The sequence below is a fragment of the Oryctolagus cuniculus genome, chromosome X, assembly GCF_964237555.1.
Source record: "Oryctolagus cuniculus chromosome X, mOryCun1.1, whole genome shotgun sequence".
In the NCBI taxonomy this organism is placed as follows: Eukaryota; Metazoa; Chordata; class Mammalia; order Lagomorpha; family Leporidae; genus Oryctolagus; species Oryctolagus cuniculus.
In genome coordinates, this window is record NC_091453.1 from 88,079,822 (window position 1) to 88,099,102 (window position 19,281).

General features: G+C 37.2%; 1 protein-coding gene and 1 non-coding gene across 2 annotated transcripts in view; both read right to left on the reverse strand.

Moving 5' to 3' along the window:
- The window catches only part of IL1RAPL2 (interleukin 1 receptor accessory protein like 2), a 1,316,228-nt gene that overhangs the window by 593,940 nt on the left and 703,007 nt on the right, over positions 1–19,281 (reverse strand). The window contains exon 5 of the mRNA XM_008272830.4: positions 10,125–10,278. Coding sequence (XP_008271052.1) covers positions 10,125–10,278 — 154 coding nt within the window. The remainder of the gene's footprint in view (positions 1–10,124; positions 10,279–19,281) is intronic.
- Positions 10,411–10,592, reverse strand: LOC127485091 (U2 spliceosomal RNA). Its single transcript, XR_007912273.1, has one exon. It is a non-coding gene; the product is annotated as a U2 spliceosomal RNA (small nuclear RNA).

A 19,281-nucleotide genomic window follows, 5' to 3' on the forward strand; every position in this document is an offset into this window, starting at 1 on the left:
CATGCCTATGAGTTACAGAATTGAAACATCTATTAAATTGCAAATCTGTTAGCTGAGAAGGAAAACATTTTTTGGCCTTGGTATCAGTCATGAATTCTTTAGCTCACTGAGGCATTAGATTAGCCCCAGCAGAAATCAAGGCGATCTGAGGAGATGGGCTTCAGAGAAGACAGGACATTAGAACATTTGAAAGGGCCAGATAAGTGGCAAAGATGCCAACTGCGGTTATCGAGGCAAACTAGGAAATGCCAGGGTCATCTGCGAAGGGAGAGGGAGGCCTAGAAGGAAAGGTTAAGAAGCTGAAGGAGCTTGTGTAAGCCAGTTTTGGTCCTGAGATTTCTGTACTTGCAAATGTGCAAAAGAACAGTTAATTATGAAATGCACAGTCAGTCATGTGAATGTTCCCTTAATGCAGGCAAGAACTATTGACTGCTGAGGTCCTTCCTGATTAACTCACACAACAGGTAGAGACCAGATCCATTTTTGTGTGATAATCAGAACGCATGCATTCAGATGTTAACTGGCTGCTCTGAGAGAACGTGAAGGGGAGAGAACACGTGCCAATGATTTGTTCCTCTCATTGCTTCACATCCTACTGCTTCGGGGCAGCTGGCAGGTGGGTGCTTTATCCCCAGGGCTCTTCATTTATCTGTAACATTTGAGACCAACTTGCTTCCTCATCTAAATCATTCTTCTCTGGAAGGTGATCAATTTGTCAATACCCCTCCTGTGCTATTACATCCATAAATTGTGCCCTTCTCTCTCTACTTGGATCGACCAGTCTATCGGAAAGTGTGATTAGGACGGCTTCTGAGTGCTGTTCTCAGTTTGTCTATTAACTGCTCTCCAGGCCCAGCTCACTGCTGAGAGAGAAAAAGGAAAGCAGATTCTAAGCTGGCCACACAGTCAGTCGCTTGTTTAAAAATCCTACTGAGCCAGATCTTTTAAGACAAAAGGCACAAACAAGCAGCCCTTAAATTGAATTCAGCCTTCAGACATGTTTTATTTTGTCCAGAGCATACTTTACAATTCAAGGATATCCACATAAAAATCCAGACTTCTGGTGTTCCTTCAAAAATGAGAGTGTCTGGCAATATTAGATCCTCAGTTTCACGAACAGTCATCAGCTAGGACTGAACTAGAGCTTCTAGCAATGCCCAGTTTGCACTTTCTCTTTTTCTCACACACAAGGTCCACATCTTTCATGTACATAATGCCCGCCCCTGGCTGAAAGGAGCACTTAAGTATTGATTAGGAGGTTAACTCTAAAGATTCGGATTCAGTCATCAGCAGCACATGCTTTACCTTTCAGAGTCATAAATATTTCTTCCTAAAGACAAAACAATGGATTGGTAAATGAACCTCTTAAATAAAATGTTATTTCAGGGATCCCTACACCTGAGCTCTGGAGCTACTAACTTTAGAATCCTCCAGGGGTTACCTCCTCCTCTCTGGCTCAGCACCCAGGATTAAGTGAATGCAGAGAGAATAATGGGTAGGAAGAGCATTGGGCTAAGACTCAGAGATGGGGAGTCCCAGCCATGCAATTCACAAGCTGACATCCCAGGACGAATGGTTTAAATTCTCTGAGCCGTATTTTACTCTTCTAAATACTACAAATACTACTACTACTACGACGACGACGACGAATATATTTGTTGCTGACTCCATACTGTTCTTGTGTGCAACAGAGTAGGATCCCAGAAGTGAAAGTACTTTGAAATTATAATGTGCTCTACAAACACAAAGCTGTTTTATTTGTACTCAAGCAAAACACTCACCAATCAAATAAGCACCCAACCAAACCAAGGTACAACTAATTTTTGAATGCTTACTATATGCTTAGCACTTGGGGACACAGAACAGAAACAGTCAATAGACCCCCTTCCTTTCAGCAGTTTCCTTGCTGGCTGAGAAAATAAGACAAACAATAGAAAGCAATAAGTGATTTTCATTGCAACATACAATAAATGCCAAAAAATTAGTATTGAAATTGATAAAGTTATAGACATTAGTAGGATGCCAATAGAGTCGGTTCTAACCTGAGTATTCACTTGGATTTTCCTAAAAGTTTGTGGAAAAAACATCTTCAGATGCTCTCAGAGTGGGAAAAGGGGCTATGTAATTATATAAGTTCAGTTAATGTCATAAAATACATCATATGCTCCTTTTGGACAATTACAATGTATATTGGAATATTATAGCCAACTATGTCCTCCGATACCTGCAAAAGAGAAAGCTGTTTAACTTTGACCTACCAGATAAATTGCCACAGAACTTTCTTTTCCCGTTCCTTCTCCTCTTCTTCCCTCTTATCTCCTCCTTTGTACCCTCCTTCTCTCTGCTCCTTACTTTCTTGAAAATCTCTTGGCATTTTCTCTCTTACTACCTCTTAAAATTGGTGCTCCACAGAACTCAGTTTGGGAAATCCTGTTCTGATGAATAATGTTTCCACAGGTTCTGAGGGGGAATATATTTCTGCCTCTACCTATATGCTTTCAGAACTCCTTTATTTTTTATAGTGTCAGTTTCACTTCTTTTTTTAATTTTTGTTTAATAAATATAAATTTCCAAAGTACAACTTTTGGATTATAGTGGCTTTTTCCCCCCATAACTTCCCTCCCACCCACAACCTTCCCATCTCCCGCTCCCTCTCCCATTCCATTCACATCAAGATTCATTTTCAATTATCTTTGTATACAGAAGATCAATTTAGTATATATTAAGTAAAGATTTCAACAGTTTGCACCCACACAGAAACACAAAGTATAAAGTACTGTTTGAGTACTAGTTATAGCATTAACTCACATTGTACAACCCATTAAGGACAGAGATCCTACATGGGGAGTAAGTGCACAGTGACTCCTGTTGTTGATTTAACAATTGACACTCTTATTTATGACATCAGTAATCACTCTTGTCATGAGCTGCCGAGGCTATGGAAGCCTCTTGAGTTTGCCAACTCCGATGTTATTTAGACAAGGTCATAGTCAAAGTGGAAGTTCTCTCCTCCCTTCAGAGAAAGGTACCTCCTCCTTTGATGGCCCATTCTTTCTGCTGAGATCTCACTCACAGAGATCTTTCATTTAGGTCATTTTTTTTTTTTTGCCAGGATGTCTTGGCTTTCCATGTCTGAAATACACTCATGGGCTTTTTAGCCAGATTCAAATGCCTTAAGGGCTGATTCTGAAGCCAGAGTGCTATTTAGGACATCTGCCACTCTATGAGTCTACTGTGTATCCCACTTCCCATGTTGGATTGTCAGAACCACTTTAGCAACATGGATCTTAAATGTGTCATTGCACACAGTAGGCATTGACTTATGTGTTGATTCGTCTTTACCAACTGAGTAACATAGTTGAACTAAATATGTCTCCATTGCTTTATTCCCACTAGCTAGAAATCATTGCCATGACTGCAGTGAACCTCATCATAATCCTTTTTTCTCAATATAATGATAATAGGGCCATGTGGCACAAACACATGAAAGTTGGAAAATTCTATCTTTAATGCATTGTTTTCCTAGCATCACAATTTTCTTCTTTTCTGACACCACCCCAAGCTTAGGTTCAATTTTATGTCTTATTTACAATGATCTCAGAGTTGCTCACTAAGTGCCAAGCAGTAGGCTCCAAACTGTCAAGTGTTCCTTTTTTAAGGGTATCTAAATTCCAATAGGGAATTGTTAAAAACCAAACAGTGAATGTCCAAACAGGATATTATAGTAGGATGATCAACACTATAACTGATAGTTTTATAGCTTTTCTTAAGATGTGCAAATGCTCATATATTTAGGTAATGAAATTGCATGGTTTGTGATTGATGGTAGTTTAAAAGTTATCTTGCTCTGCTAATTATTATAAAATGGGGACAGTAAGAGTAACCACCCTTGATATGAGTGCCACACAGTGACCTTTCAATAGAGACTCTCTGAGCTCTTGCTATGATTATTATTTTATGTGATGGCTTAAAAATATCTTCTGTTGTATTATTCAATACTCAGTGAAAACCCCTGCTTCTGTTTGGTCCACTGACTCTCCACCATATTGCCACATCCCACTGTTTCTTCTAAATTCACCTTTACCATAGTGACTCAGCATGGACAGGAGAAGTCTGGAAGAATTAAAGGCCAAAGGTCACACAAAGCCCTGTTTTCCAAGCTGAGTATGAAATTTCTCCTTCTGTTGTAAGTAGCTGCTATTCCCCATACCAGAAGTTATCTTAACAAACTATATGGCCTAAATAATATTTCCAACAATGCACTAGAGTTAACTTTCCAAAGTGGAATTAAGAGCACTTGCTAAAGCCACACATTTGAACTAATTCACCAGAGATTGATCCTAAATCCTAATTTGCAGTTTAAGAAAAACATTGTATATTCAGATTGTGTTGCTACTGTTGCTTAATACAAACCCAATATCAAAATTTTGAAGGGTATCTATAGAATAAATTCCTCTTGCAGTGACATTTTGAGACCAGTGGAAGAAGAGATTATCCCTAATGTGTGAAACATTCCCCCCCTCCAGAAAAAAAATTCAGGAATTCTAGAGGATTCTACAATAATCAGGAGAATCATGAGGTGGGATATTTAGTATTTGCATATTCACCAGAGAACAGGTTAGTGATTTTTTTTTCTAAATAAGCAATGCCCATTTTTAAAAAGCTTATTGTTTATTTGTCTATATTCCTGTTGAACACTGGGCTTTCCACTTTTTATTTGTTGAAGTCTTTATTTAGGGAAGCATTAAGCCTGTGATTATAAAGTAAATTAAAAACATGTTATTGCAAAAATTAAAAAAAGAAAAGAAGGAATGAAGGTGGAAGGAGGGAGGGAAGTATCATTACATTCTTAGAATTGTTTCCTTATCTCTTCAAGTAGACCTCTGCACAAATTATCAGAATAAAGAAAATGTCTACATAATAGAAAATAGTTACCAAAAACATGCTACAGGAAATAAAATTTTTAGCTATACACAACTTTGGCAGATGAGCTAAATTGCTATTGCACATATCTTGTTGTTATTAACCATTCCCTACAGATCTGCAGCCTCTAAGGAGCCAAAAAGAAACTTTCACAATAACATTGCACTGGTCTGTCATAATTTACAAGACAAAAATGTTCCACAAAAACTACATTTAAATTAAATCTTGTTTTAATGCACTAAGAACTTCGGCTATTCAAAGAAGTAGCATGAGAAATTGTTTTTAAATGGAGAAAATTTCATAAAGCAAATGATTGCTTTTTAGTTCACCAGTTTTAAATATCTGAGTCTTTTTATAATGGATATACTTGAAGTAAGGAGCGAATATTTCCCTTAGAAAACATGTGGTTTTCCTAATATTCATTTCTCAGAATCCAAAAGGTAAATTCAGAAAATAATCTTTTAAAAGTTTAAGATCTTTTAAAACTTGTGTAATCACAGGACACTATCTTATTTTTAACTTTTATTTAATGAATATAAATTTCCAAAGTACAGCTTATGGATTACAATGGCTTCCCCCCCCCGTAACGTCCCTCCCACCCACAACCCTCCCCTTTCCCACTCCCTCTCCCCTTCCATTCACATCAAGATTCATTTTCAATTCTCTTTATATACAGAAGATCAGTTTAGCATACATTAAGTAAAGATTTCAACAGTTTGCTCCCACACAGAAACATAAAGTGAAAAATACTGTTTGAGTACTAGTTATAGCATTAAATCACAATGTACAGCACATTAAGGACAAAGATCCTACATGAGGAGTAAGTGCACAGTGACTCCTGTTGTTGACTTAACAAATTGACACTCTTGTTTATGGCATCAGTAATCACCCTAGGCTCTTGTCATGAGCTGCCAAGGCTATGGAAGCCCCCTGAGTTCACCAACTCTGATCATATTTAGACAAGGCCATGGTCAAAGTGGAAGTTCTCTCCTCCCTTCAGAGAAAGGTACCTCCTTCTTTGATGGCCCATTCTTTCTGCTGGGATCCCACTCACACAGATCTTTCATTTAGTTTTTTTTTTTTTTCCACCAGAGTGTCTTGGCTTTCCATGCCTGAAATACTCTCATGGGCTTTTCAGTTGGATCCACATGCCTTAAGGGATGATTCTGAGGCCAGAGTGCTATTTAGGACATCTGCCATTCTATGGGTCTGCTCTGTATCTCACTTCCCATGTTGGATCATTCTCTCCCTTTTTTATTCTATCAGCTAGTATTTGCAGACACTATTCTTGTTTATGTGATCCCTTTGGTTCTTAGTCCTATCATTATGATCAATTGTGAACAGAAATTGATCACTGGGACTAGTGAGATGGCATTGGTACATGCCACCTTGATGGGATTGAATTGGAATCCCCTGGTATGTTTCTAACTCTACCGTTTGAGGTAAGTCAGCTTGAGCATGTCCCGAATTGCACATCTCTTCACTCTCTTATTCCGACTCTTATATTTAACAGCGATCACTTTTCAGTTAAGTTTCAGCACTTAAGAAGAATTGTGTATTGATTACAGTATTCGACCAAAAGTATTAAGTAGAACAAACAAAAAAAAATACTAAGAGGGATAACATATCAAGTTGCTCATCAACAGTCAGGGTGAGGGCTGATCAAGTCACCATTTCTCATAGTGTTCATTTCACTTTAACAGGTTTCCTTTTTGGTGCTCAGTTAGTAGTCACCTATCAGGGAGAACAAGTGGTATTTGTCCCTTTGGGATTGGCTTATTTCACTCAGCGTTATGTTTTCCAAATTCCTAAGAACCTCTATCTATGTAATTTCATAATTAACCAATCCTATTATTTTCATGTTGAAATTCTTATCCAATGCCCATATATTGCTGAACTCAAAAAAAGCATGAGTTAGCTATTTTTTTAAATAATTCAGGTTGTTTGAACTATGATAGGGCAACCTCTGTGTTAATTATCTTCATAGAACTAAACATAGAAATCAGAGCATAATTTATGTAATATTATCAAAAAAAAACCTTCATAGAGCAGCTTCTCAAACTTCCACACCAAGCCATTTTGTTTCTACATTAAGTAAAACATTTGACCTATGAGAATACATACATAAACTTGATGTCTTCTCACATGAATGATGACCACTGATCCAAGGATAATCATGATTAAATTTTGAATTACTTTTTATAGCTCGTAGCTCATTGCCTGGCTTGTAATATATACTCGGTAAATTTTTATTTAAATGGTAAGAGAATAAATGACTGCTTTCAGTGGTTGAGGGCCCATGATAATTAGTGTGTGTGTGTGTGTCTGTGTGTGTATGCACATTTGTACATGTGGGAAGAGTGAGAGGGACAAAATTAACAGCTCACAAGAGAATCAAACCTACAGCTTAGCCTTATTTTACACCCTTCTCTCTTTTGGTATTCCTCAAAGCATTATGCCCAGAGGAAAAAACAAGTCCCTTGTCTTCATGATGCACTAAATAAAAATCTGAGGGAGAGATCTGGGAATCTGTACACAAAGATCCTCATCCTCACCTTACCTGGGTCTTTCCATATAGTTATGATGTCCAATAAATTTTGAGAACCCCTGAAAGGCACTCAGATAAAGTTTTAAATTTAGAGTTCAAAAGTTTAGAGCAAGTAATTAACACAGAATACAAGTGGCTCTGGCTTGCTTTTCCAGAATCTAAAATGAAACTGAAGAAGAGGGTTGTCACCATAACCTATTAAATGAAAGTTTTAAAGGAAGCTTGGTGTTTATGTACTTTATTCTGGTTCTACATAAAACCCAAGTCAGATGCTGCTGCAATGTTACCAGTTTTGCAAAGTGATTTCTAAGTAGAAGTGTTCTGCAAGCATGTCATAAAAACTGGTGATTGTGGTTGCAATGATCATGCTGCAAGTTTCTGAATGGTCAGGTGTCTAATTGCCTATGATTGAATATTCTTCCATGAATAAGGCACAGAAGCCTAGTTCATGCTGAGGAAACCATAAACTAATCAAAACCAGATCTTCTCTATTTGAGATTGGTCCAATACAGTATCTATTTCCAAAGCTCATGAAGGAGAGGACATGCAATTCTGAACAGAAGAATCATTTATACTTTCAAAGGTATCCTTCAAAGTAAAAAAAGTTGGGTTTTTTTTTTTTTGGTATAGAGAATGAAGTAAATATTTGAGAGCATTTCAAAAAGTTAATGGAAAATGGAATTAAAAGCTAAATTTGTTGCAAAAAAATTGAAATTTATACAAGTTTTTCAGAATATGCATTTTCCATGAACATTTTGAAGACTCCTCTTTCATATATACATGAGAAATATATATATATTTCTCTAAAATATATGTATATTTACATTTTATTTCTCATAGAACTTTCAGAAATTTGAAAAAGGAATAATCAATTGAATCTCAGGGATCAAAAATTTAAGTATATACATTATGGCAATGAAATTAAACTCATCAAGTATAAATATTAGTTAACTGACTATACCAAAAAGATAAGCCAAACAAAAATAAGCATAGAAGAAAAACATATTAACAACATTAGCAAGAGTATTTTATAATTAACCAACTGGCTGTTGTCAACATTAGATTGTTAAACAGCTAATAGCTAAGTACATCATTTATAAGCCACTTCATTCAAGCAATACTTCATTATTTGACTAATTTGCTAATTTCAAAGTTTACCATACTGCATATTTTATCCACAATATAAGTATTGTGCATATATGTGAAAACATACATATTGCCACACATTTTAAGTTATATATATTTAAAGTATATAACATGATGTTAGTATGAAATGATTGCTATAGTCAAGAAAACTGAAATGCCCATATCTTCCCATAGTTATATTTTCGTGGAGGCACCTAAAATTTATACTTTAAAAAAATTTCCAGGATATGAGATAATATTATTAACCACCATTATCATGCTGCGCATTAAATCATTAGATTTATTCATCCTACATACATGAAACATCACATGCACCTTTTAGCCTACATCTTGCTATTCTCCAACTCCTGCCCCAGTAAATGTCATTCTATTCTCTATTGATTATATATTTAATTTTTTAACTATTACACACACAAGTGAGATCATGATACACTTAAGGCATCTATAATACAGATTGAACACCTCTATTTCAATAATCCAAAGTCTGAAACACTACCAAATCCAAAAGTTTGTTAAGCACCAACCTGAAACCACAAATGGGAAATTCCACATTAGTCTCCTGTGATGAGTTGCACTGAAGAAGCACATGTGCACTAAAAATATTATATAAAATGACCTTCAGGCTATGTGTATATGAAACATAAATGAATTTTACTGGGTAGCATCCCAAAGATATATTATTATGCATGTGTAATTATTCCAAAGTCCAAAATCTTCTGATACCAAGCATTTCATATAAGGGGCTCTCAACTTGTAACGTGAAATTTAGTCATGATATGTTCATAAGAAGTTCTAAGTAACTTTTTGTCATATCATTTCCTAGGGTACATAACACTCATTATGAGGAAATTCTTTATAGTATTAGATTCTGCCCTATATCTCTGAAAATTACTTGCTAAAATTCCACACCACATAAGAATATCCTAAATTTATCTCCTCCATTCCTATGGGTACAGTTGTTCCTTTATATTTTGCTTGTACTCAGATTTAGAATAAACATACACACATGCTCTTCTCTTGAAGTTGTTCTAAGTCACTAAAAGGTCACAATAACATCACTCACTTATGGAGAATTTTGTATAAATTATATTTTGGATGCAGTTCAAGAAGATTTCATTTCAAAAATCCAAAAGAACTTCATTCTGAAAGCAGCCTTCACCTATAAGGAGATTCTGTATGTGGATCAAGTCAACATTCTAAAACGGTCCCAGTATATCTTTTCTGAGATATTTAGCAATGACAAATGTTAAATGGGATAGCTAAGGATTTTTCATAAAGGCAGAGAACAGATACACAGCAAATGAGCCCTGATTCCTTAAATGAATTGTTCATATTCCACATGTAGCTTTCACTCAGTATAATTTATCAATTGTGAACTTCCCAACTATTTGATTTGCAGCCAGTCCTAAATTCACAGAAAGTTGGCTGTTTGAAACCAAGTCTTGCTTCCCAAACCACATTATACTTAGAATTTAATTTGCCACAATTTGGTGGAACCGATTCCTACCTGTAACTTTCAATTCAGTTGTTCGTCTTACAAGTTTTCCCTCATACTTCAGTTCACATGTGTAATTTCCTCCATCTTCTTCTTGAACTTCCTGGATTAGAAGAGCATTTCCTTTCTGTATTATTATGCTTCTCCACATTTTCGGCTTGCATTCCTGGAGAGAAAATATTTTCAAGTAAGTAAAAAATAAAAATTCACATCACTCTGTCAGTACTGGCAAGTTAGTACTTTCATTTTTGTATTCTATCACATTAAGAATCCCTATAAAGGCATAATTGCAAGAGCAAGAAGTCTTTAGAGAAATTTTGCAAAAGTAGAAAAAGCATACAAGCTCCCTAGGTATGAGACAGGTACATTAGAACCTTTAATATCACTAAACATTGTTATAATTTCTGAGTTCTTGCTATTTGACAGGGACATTTCCTAAGATTACTATACTTGATCTTAGCCAAAAGGCCGAGAAGTGATTCCTAAGATTACTAATGGGATGTGGTTTATTTAGCCATTTAGTATATTCCAGGGGTGTCTTTAAGCATTAAACATTTATGGTATACTTTTATATTGGCAATGGAGTTTATAATTGTTTCACTTCAATACTCCTTTATTGTAAAAACTAATACTCACACTTCAGAGTGCCCCTCCTTATAGTCATGAGATACATTTGGTGGATAAGGGTAAGGTATCTAGAAAATTTGACTTAAGGAGTTTTCTAGAAACACAGCTGGTTAGAATCAGGACATGCATTATTAAATGCATAGTAACAACACAGAGAAGTCATCCATTTTCTTTCTGAGTCCAGTGATACATAATCATAGAATAAGATTTGTGTTTTGAAGCAGATACTCTTACTCTGCTGATAGGAGTGTGAGAGAATCTTGCTACTGGGACCGCACTTCCCTAGAAAGGAATGTGTAACACTTCCAGAGAGTGAAAAGGATATTGTAATAACCAGATATGTAAGAATGTTCAGCCAAGAAGTTATGTCTTTGGGGAGTTTGCTCAAACTACTTTCTAGATATTGTCCTAGTTTGTCTACAACTCAACCCAAATGTTTAACCACATTCTATATAAATATCAATAGAGGCATAAGGGATAGCAATGAGGGAGTGGTAAATTATCAAGGCAAAATTATTTTATCATCTAAATTCTGAGTCTCTCATTTGAGGCAATAAAGAAACTGATAGTGAGGCAGATGAGAGCACTTTCCACTTTCCCCACTAGAGTGTGTGTATACTACAGCTGTGTCTGCATCTCCTCATCCTTCCCCTCCACACACAACATCCTAAACATGAACATAAAGTCAGAATCTGTCCTCTCAATCCACAGCTGTGAGTACTTGTGTGTGTGTGTGTGTGTGTGTGTGTGTGTGTAAATTATTTGGAAGAGTGAGAGCCCATTTATTAGTTTTTCACTGCAACATTTTTTTTTCTTTTATGTTAGCAGCAGTTTTGACAACAAAACTTAAAAACTAGCACTTAGGTTCCCAGGAATAATATTTAAGACATATGCTTGCTTTATGTTCAATACAACTACCCACACACATTGGCAGAGAGTAAATAAAAGTAATACTATTGAGGGCATCTAGATATAAGGCTGTTTTACTCCCTAAGGTCTTTCTGAAGAACAGTTAAGGGTCTGTCTGAAATTATATTACGTACCATGTCTGGCAAGGTTTATCACCTATATGAGATTTGCTTCTGAGTTAAATCTTGGGATATAAGGTTTCTGGGAAAATGAAGAAGAAAGTCTGACCAGAGAGTAAAAAAAAGCAGCCCAGCTGCTACTGTCATCACACAATAATAATCCACAATTATTTTCGCATTGCTCCTAACTCTGATAGCCTTAGATTTCTAAAGAATTATCCAGAAGGTCATTAAACAAAAATATGGCCCCTCTGGGCATTCTGACAGGAAAGGAAAATGAAAACTGAGCTGCTGCACTTCCACATAGCAGTGATGGGAGCAAGCAAAGGAGCCCATACACTCAATGTATTTGAAAACAAAAGCTGTCATTTTCTAGTGTCATTTTGGGGAAAGTTCATATGCAATTAGTTGTAACCATTTTATTTTCCCTACTCACTAGTGTGATGCTTTACCAGGAAGGAAAACCTAAACAGTGTATAGCAGTTATAACTACTGGTGGAAAACAGTCCAGAATCTTTACATGTTCTTTGGGATAGATCTAGAGAATCCCAACTACTTTCCAAGCTGCTTTCTCAAAGGATTCTTTGTAACCAAAGAAGGGTTTTTTGTGTATTTTTAGTTTTTTTATGGGGAGTGTTGTTTGCTTTTTATAAACTGTAGTTCAGGAAAATATTGTTTGTCTTCAAGTCCTCTCCACTCCTCTAGAGACAAGATCATAGAGATGAAAAGGCAAAACTGGATCAGGGAAATATATTTCCAGGTTGAAATTCATAGCTCACCCAAGTTCTGTGGTCTTGGAAAAATTTTCTTACCTTCTTTAGGTCTCAATTTCCTACTCTGCATTGCATGGATACTATTAAATACCATATGAGCAACCAGAACTTAGAGGGTTACAGGTTTACCCATTATATTCTTGTTGTGCAGACTATACATCATATTCATCCAACACAGAGAATGTTTCCCATTCCTGAACATTCCCAATACCAGAACATATCTCTTTAGAAACTCCGGCTCTGCTTGGTGATCATGGAATACTCAGATAAAAACAAATATTCACCAATTGGATACCTACCATACATTGAAATAATACTGAAACACACTGTAAATGTATGCTTCCAAGTGGCCATTCCAACAATATTCTTAGCAGATAGGTAGATATGTAGTTTGGTCAGAAGAGCCTTTAAATTACCTTTCCCTTCACTGCATATAGAAGACCACCCTGCTCCCATCAACCCACCTTTCTCATAATTACTTTCTTGGTTATCTCACCTCGTCAGGGTTCCTTCATAGAGTCTCAAAAGTTTCCCAGGTAATGATTCCATTATTCTGCAGTAGCTCTTCCCTAATGTACTGGCTGCTAGGCCTATGATTGTCACTGCTTCTTCCCTACTTCCCAACTTCCTGGTGGAGAGATAACATTGCCATACCTCATTGCCTACACCTGTTTAATTTCTGACAGACTGTTAGGCAAAGAAGTTTGGGGCAAATAGTTCAAGTCCCAGGATGGTTGCCTATTGAAGCCAAGACAAACCATCAAAGGCTAAAATGTGAGCAGGTTCCTAACACTGACCTCAACGTGTAAGTACTCTAATATCTATTGCCCTTGGGATTATAAAAATAAAATTCATCACGTTGAAAATTCTGCTGAGGGCCTGTCTTACTGGAGTTGCCTAAGTTTAACAAGCAGCTTCATTTTGTGGCCTGGCTGTCCTCAAATTGAATAATTTGTCAAGGACATCCTTGCTTAGTTAACATAATGTCAGTCATTAAATCCCATCTTCTTTTCTTCCCTATCAACCTTTCTGGGTGGCAAATGTCATTTTACACCAGTTTCTGGGTTGGAAGTCCTTACTGCACACAACAGACACATTTGTTGAGCAAGACTCTAGAAGTAACCTGTTGCCAGCCACATATGGATCTTGGAGTGTCCATTCTAAAATATGTACCAATGTGCTCACAGTCTACATCTGAGATATCATCATCATGCCCACAGGTAATTTTTATTTTTTAAATATTTTATTTATTTGAGAGGTAGAGTTGTAGACAGTGAGAGGGAGAGACAGATATAAAGGTCTTCCATCTGCTGGTTCACTCCCCAAATGGCTGCAACAGCCAGAGCTGGGCTGATTCGAATCCAGGATCCAGGACCTATTTCTGAGTCTCCCATGGGGTACAGGGGCCCAAGGACTAGGGCCATCTTATATTACTTTCCCAGGCCATAGAAGACAGCTAGATTGGAAGTGGAGCAACAGGGACTAGAATCAGCACCCATATGTGGTGCTAGCACCACAGGCAGAGGATTAACCTACTATGTTACAGGACCGACCACCACAGGTTCTTTTTAATCAGTTTGACTTTATGATTGTAGTTACTTTAGAGACATTTACAGCACATGACTCATTCCTTGTGGCAAGAACATCAAGAAGACTGATTTTTTTTCTTTTTTTTTTTTTTTTTTTTTTTTTTTTTTTTTTTTTTTTTTTGACAGGCAGAGTGGACAGTGAGAGAGAGAGAGAGACAGAGAGAAAGGTCTTCCTTTTGCCGTTGGTTCACCCTCCAATGGCCGCCGCTGCAGCCGGCGCACCGCGCTGATCCTGGCAGGAGCCAGGAGCCAGGTGCTTTTCCTGGTCTCCCATGGGGTGCAGGGCCCAAGCACCTGGGCCATCCTCCACTGCACTCCCTGGCCATAGCAGAGAGCTGGCCTGGAAGAGGGGCAACCGGGACAGAATCCGGCGCCCCAACCGGGACTAGAACCCGGTGTGCCGGCGCCGCAAGGTGGAGGATTAGCCTATTGAGCCACGGCGCCGGCTCAAGAAGACTGATTTAAGTATCTCCTCTTATTCTGAGGTTCAACCACAAAACAGTTGCACAATTATACGCCAATCATGTAACTTCTGGTCTTCAAAGTACTTTTGTTCAAATACCTGGCACCCAGACTCTCAGATCAATTTCTTTCATTTCTCCTGCAATCTTTACTGTCACATAGGGCATCTCTATATCTAATTAACAATCTTTAAAGAACCTGAACTTTCTGTAACTTAAAAAATGGAAGTGATGGTTAGGAGCACACTCATAAATTGGGTACCTACCTTTACCTTTTGTGTCCTACCACTTCTACAAAAATCTGAAGAAAACTCACCCCAAGGACTCTTTCCCTTCCCAATCTCTATTTCTACCACTTTCTAGCTTCACAGTCTTAATGTTGACATTGGTACCCCACAGTGATTAAGCATATAAGTTCTAGACTTAGATGCTTGACTTGGAATCTCAAGTTGTATATTCTTTAACATGTTATTTAATAAACCTAAATCTCAGTTGATTTGCCTATTTAAAAAAGGTAGAGATATTTACTGAGACTTTATGAGGACTAAATGAAGTAATATATGTAAATGTTTTGTACCATGAGGTATCACATGGAGGCATCACATGCTAAACTCACTCGATAAATATTAACCATTATTCTATTATTATCAGTACCATCATTATTCTTGTTTCAGATTATATGTACATATATCTATTATGCTAATTAATATCAGAAGTTATTGTGACGAACATTTCTATGGAAGCATGGAGATAATGCTTTAGTCCAAACTTGCAATGATAATGCTGGAATCAAATTCTGTTTTTCTGTCTGATATGTGAAGGTCTTGGAAGTCATCATTACCATCCTTGCAAAGAAAAAAAGACTGAACAAATAGAAAATCAATAAGTCTTCATGGATCCAACATACAATTTAAGGCACAGAGAAAACTACTACTTCCAAAACTGGAGCTAAAAGAGAATACAGAAAACCACAGCTCACTTGGAGTAGAAGCAGCTGGAGAAGCCATTAATTGGGACAAACATCCTAGTTCCCTTTATTCTTTGAAATGGGGAAGGGGAATGTAAAACTCTAGTTCCAGTTAGCCCTTCAAGTAGAGGAAGAAAAATAGCCAACTTCAGCCCCCCTAGACTTCCTGTCTAAACTAATACGAGGTGAGATGGAGAGAAGCTAAGAATCACTTGTGAAGGCCATAATCAAGAGACAAGGCTCAGTAGAAATTTCCCCTCACTCTATACATTACCAACATATCAATATGGCTCCTGTCTAGGAATAGTAGATTATAGCTGAAAGAATTGCTAGACTCAGATCTATTTATAGAAAGTTTCTAGGGAAACCAAATGATGAAAAAGAGCTAAAAAGAAGGACATTAGAAAGAATTTAGCTTCTAGTTGTAGTAAATAGTAAATCCATTATTACTCTTAGACAGAAAAAAATATAAAAACCTCACACTAAAGGGCCTACTTCCCTCAGTTCCTTTTACCTAATCATTAGATTATGTCTGGCTTTCGACCAAAAATTACAAGTCATATCAAAGGACAAAAACAAAACAAAACAAAATAGTTTGAGAAGAGGGCAAGCATCAGAATCTGTCTCTGATATAGCAGAGATTTTACCATTTCAGAAGGACACAACAGAGAAAGAAAGCTACAGGACAATGTCTTTGATGAATATAAATTAAAAAAACAATAACAAAAAACTAGGACAATGAATTCAACAATACAGCAAAAGGATTTTCACTATGATCAACTGAAAGTCATCCCAGGCAGTGATTGGTCAGCATATGCAAATCAATAAATGTGATACACTACATCAGTGGAATGGAGGACAAAAATCCTACCTACAATCATCTCAATAGATGTGGAAAAGGCATTTGATAAAGGTCAACATCCCTTCATGATAAAGTACTCTCAAATTCAGTTATGAAAGAAATAGACCTTAATATAATAAGGCCATATTGAATAGGGAAAAGCTGAAGGCTTTTTCTATGAACTCTGGAACAATACAAGGATGCCCACTTTCCTCACTTTTATTCAGCACAGTACTAGCCAGAGCAACTAGACAAGACAAAGCAATAAAGAAAATGGAAAGAAGGAAGTAAAAAATGTCATCATTTGCAGATGACATGATTTTATATGTGGAAAACTCCAAAGACTACAGCAAAATGCTGTTAGAATGAATGGACAAATTCAGTCCACTTGCAGGATACAAAGTCAATGTACAAAATTCAGTAGCATTGTTATAGACCAATGGTGAGTTATCTAAAAAAGAAATCTAGAAAATAATCCTATTTCTGGCCGGCGCTGCGGCTCCTAGGCTAATCCTCCGCCTTGCGGCGCCGGCACACCGGGTTCTAGTCCCGGTCGGGGCCCTGGATTCTGTCCTGGTTGCCCCTCTTCCAGGCCAGCTCTCTGCTGTGGCCAGGGAGTGCAGTGGAGGATGGCCCAAGTCCTTGGGCCCTGCACCCCATGGGAGACCAGGATAAGTACCTGGCTCCTGCCATTGGATCAGCACGGTGCGCCAGCTGCAGCACGCCAGCCGTGGCAGCCATTGGAGGGTGAACCAATGGCAAAGGAAGACCTTTCTCTCTGTCTCGCTCTCTCACTGTCCACTCTGCCTGTTAAAAAAAAATAATCCTATTTCTAACAACTACAAAAAAAAAAAAACAATAAAATGCCTATGAACAAACTTAAGCAAAGAGGTAATAAAACATCCCTGCAGTGAAAATTATAAATCATTAATGACAGAAATTGAAAAGAATACAAAGAAATGAAAATACATCTTGCATCCATGGATTAGAAGAATCAGCATAATTAAAAAGTGCATAGTACTCTAAGTTATTTACAGATTAAACTGAATCCCTACCAAATTCCAATGCTTTTTTCACAGAATTTGAAAAAAAAAAAAACTAGTAAAATTTGTATGGAACCACAACAAACCATGAATAGACAAAGAAACCTTGAATAGAAAGAACAAAGCAGGAGGCATTATTCTACCTGATTTTAAAATATATTACAGACCCACAGTGATTTACACAGCATAGTATTGGCATAGCTACAGATCAATATTCTAAAAGAACAGAATAGAGATCCTAGAAGTAAATCCACATGTCTACAGCCAACTGATCTTTGACAAAGGTGCTAAGAATGTGCATTAGACAGTCTTTTATAAACAGAAAACTGAATATAACCCTACCATACAACCCAGACATACCACTCCTTGGAATTTACTCAAAGGAAATGAAATCGGCAAATAAAAAAGCTGCCTGTACATTAATGTTTATTGCAGCTCAATTCACAATAGTTAAGACCTGGAACCAACCCAAATGCCCATCAACAGTAGACTGGATAAAGAAATTATGGGACATGTACTCTATAGAATACTATACAGCAGTCAAAAACAATGAAATCCGGTCATTTGCAACAAGATGGAGGAATCTGGAAAATATTATGCTGAGTGAATTAAGCCAGTCCCAAAGGGACAAATATCATATGTTCTCCCTGTTCAGTGACAACTAACTGAGCACCAAAGGGGAAACCTGTTGAAGTGAAATGGACACTATGAGAAACAGTGACTTGATCAGCTCTTGTCCTGACTGTTGATGTACAATTTAATACTTTATCCATTTTAGTATTTTTTGTTCTAATACTATTGGTTGAACTCTGTAATTAACACACAATTATTCTTAGGTGTTTAAATTTTAACTGAAAAGTGATCCCTGTTAAATATAAGAGTGGGAATAAGAGAGAGTGGAGATGTACAATTTGGGACATGTTCAATCGGACTTGCCCCAAATGGTGGAGTTAGAAATGTGCCAGGGGATTCCAATACAATCTCATCAAGGTGGCATGTACCAATGCCATCTCACTAGTCCAAGTGATCAACTTCAGCTCACAGTTGATCACACTGATAGGTTTAAGAGTCAAAGGGATCACACAAACAAGACTAGTGTCTGCTAATACTAACTGATAGAATCAAAAAGGGAGAGAACGATCCAACATGGGAAGCGGGATAAACAGCAGACTCATAGAATGGCAGATGTCCTAAATAGCACTCTGGCCTCAGAATCAGCCCTTAAGGCATTCGGATCTGGCTGAAGAGTCCATGAGAGTATTTTAAGCATGGAAAGCCAAGACAGTCTGGCAAAAAAAAAAAAAAAAACCTAAATGAAAGATCTCTGTGAGTGGGATCCCAGCAGAAAGAATGGGCCATCAAAGAAGGAGGTACCTTTCTCTGAAGGGAGGAGAGAACTTCCACTTTGACTATGACCCTGTCGGAATAAGATCAAAGTCAGCGAAACCAAAAGGCTTCCATAGCCTTGGCAACTCAAGACTAGAGCCTAGGGAGATTACTGACGCCATAAACAAGAGTGTCAAATTGTTAAGTCAACAACAGGAGTCACTGTGTACTTACTTCTCATGTGGGATCTGTCCTTAATATGTTGTCCAATGTGAAGTAATGCTATAACTAGTACTGAAACAGTATTTTTACACTTTGTGTTTCTGTGTGGGTGCAAACTGATGAAATCTTTACTTAGTATATACTAAATTGATCTTCTGTATATAAAGATAATTGAAAATGAATCTTGATGTGAATGGAATGGGAGAGGGAGCAGGAGATGGGAGGGGTGCGAGTGGGAGGGAAATTATGGGGGGGGGAGCCAATGTAATCCATAAAGTGTACTTTGGAAATT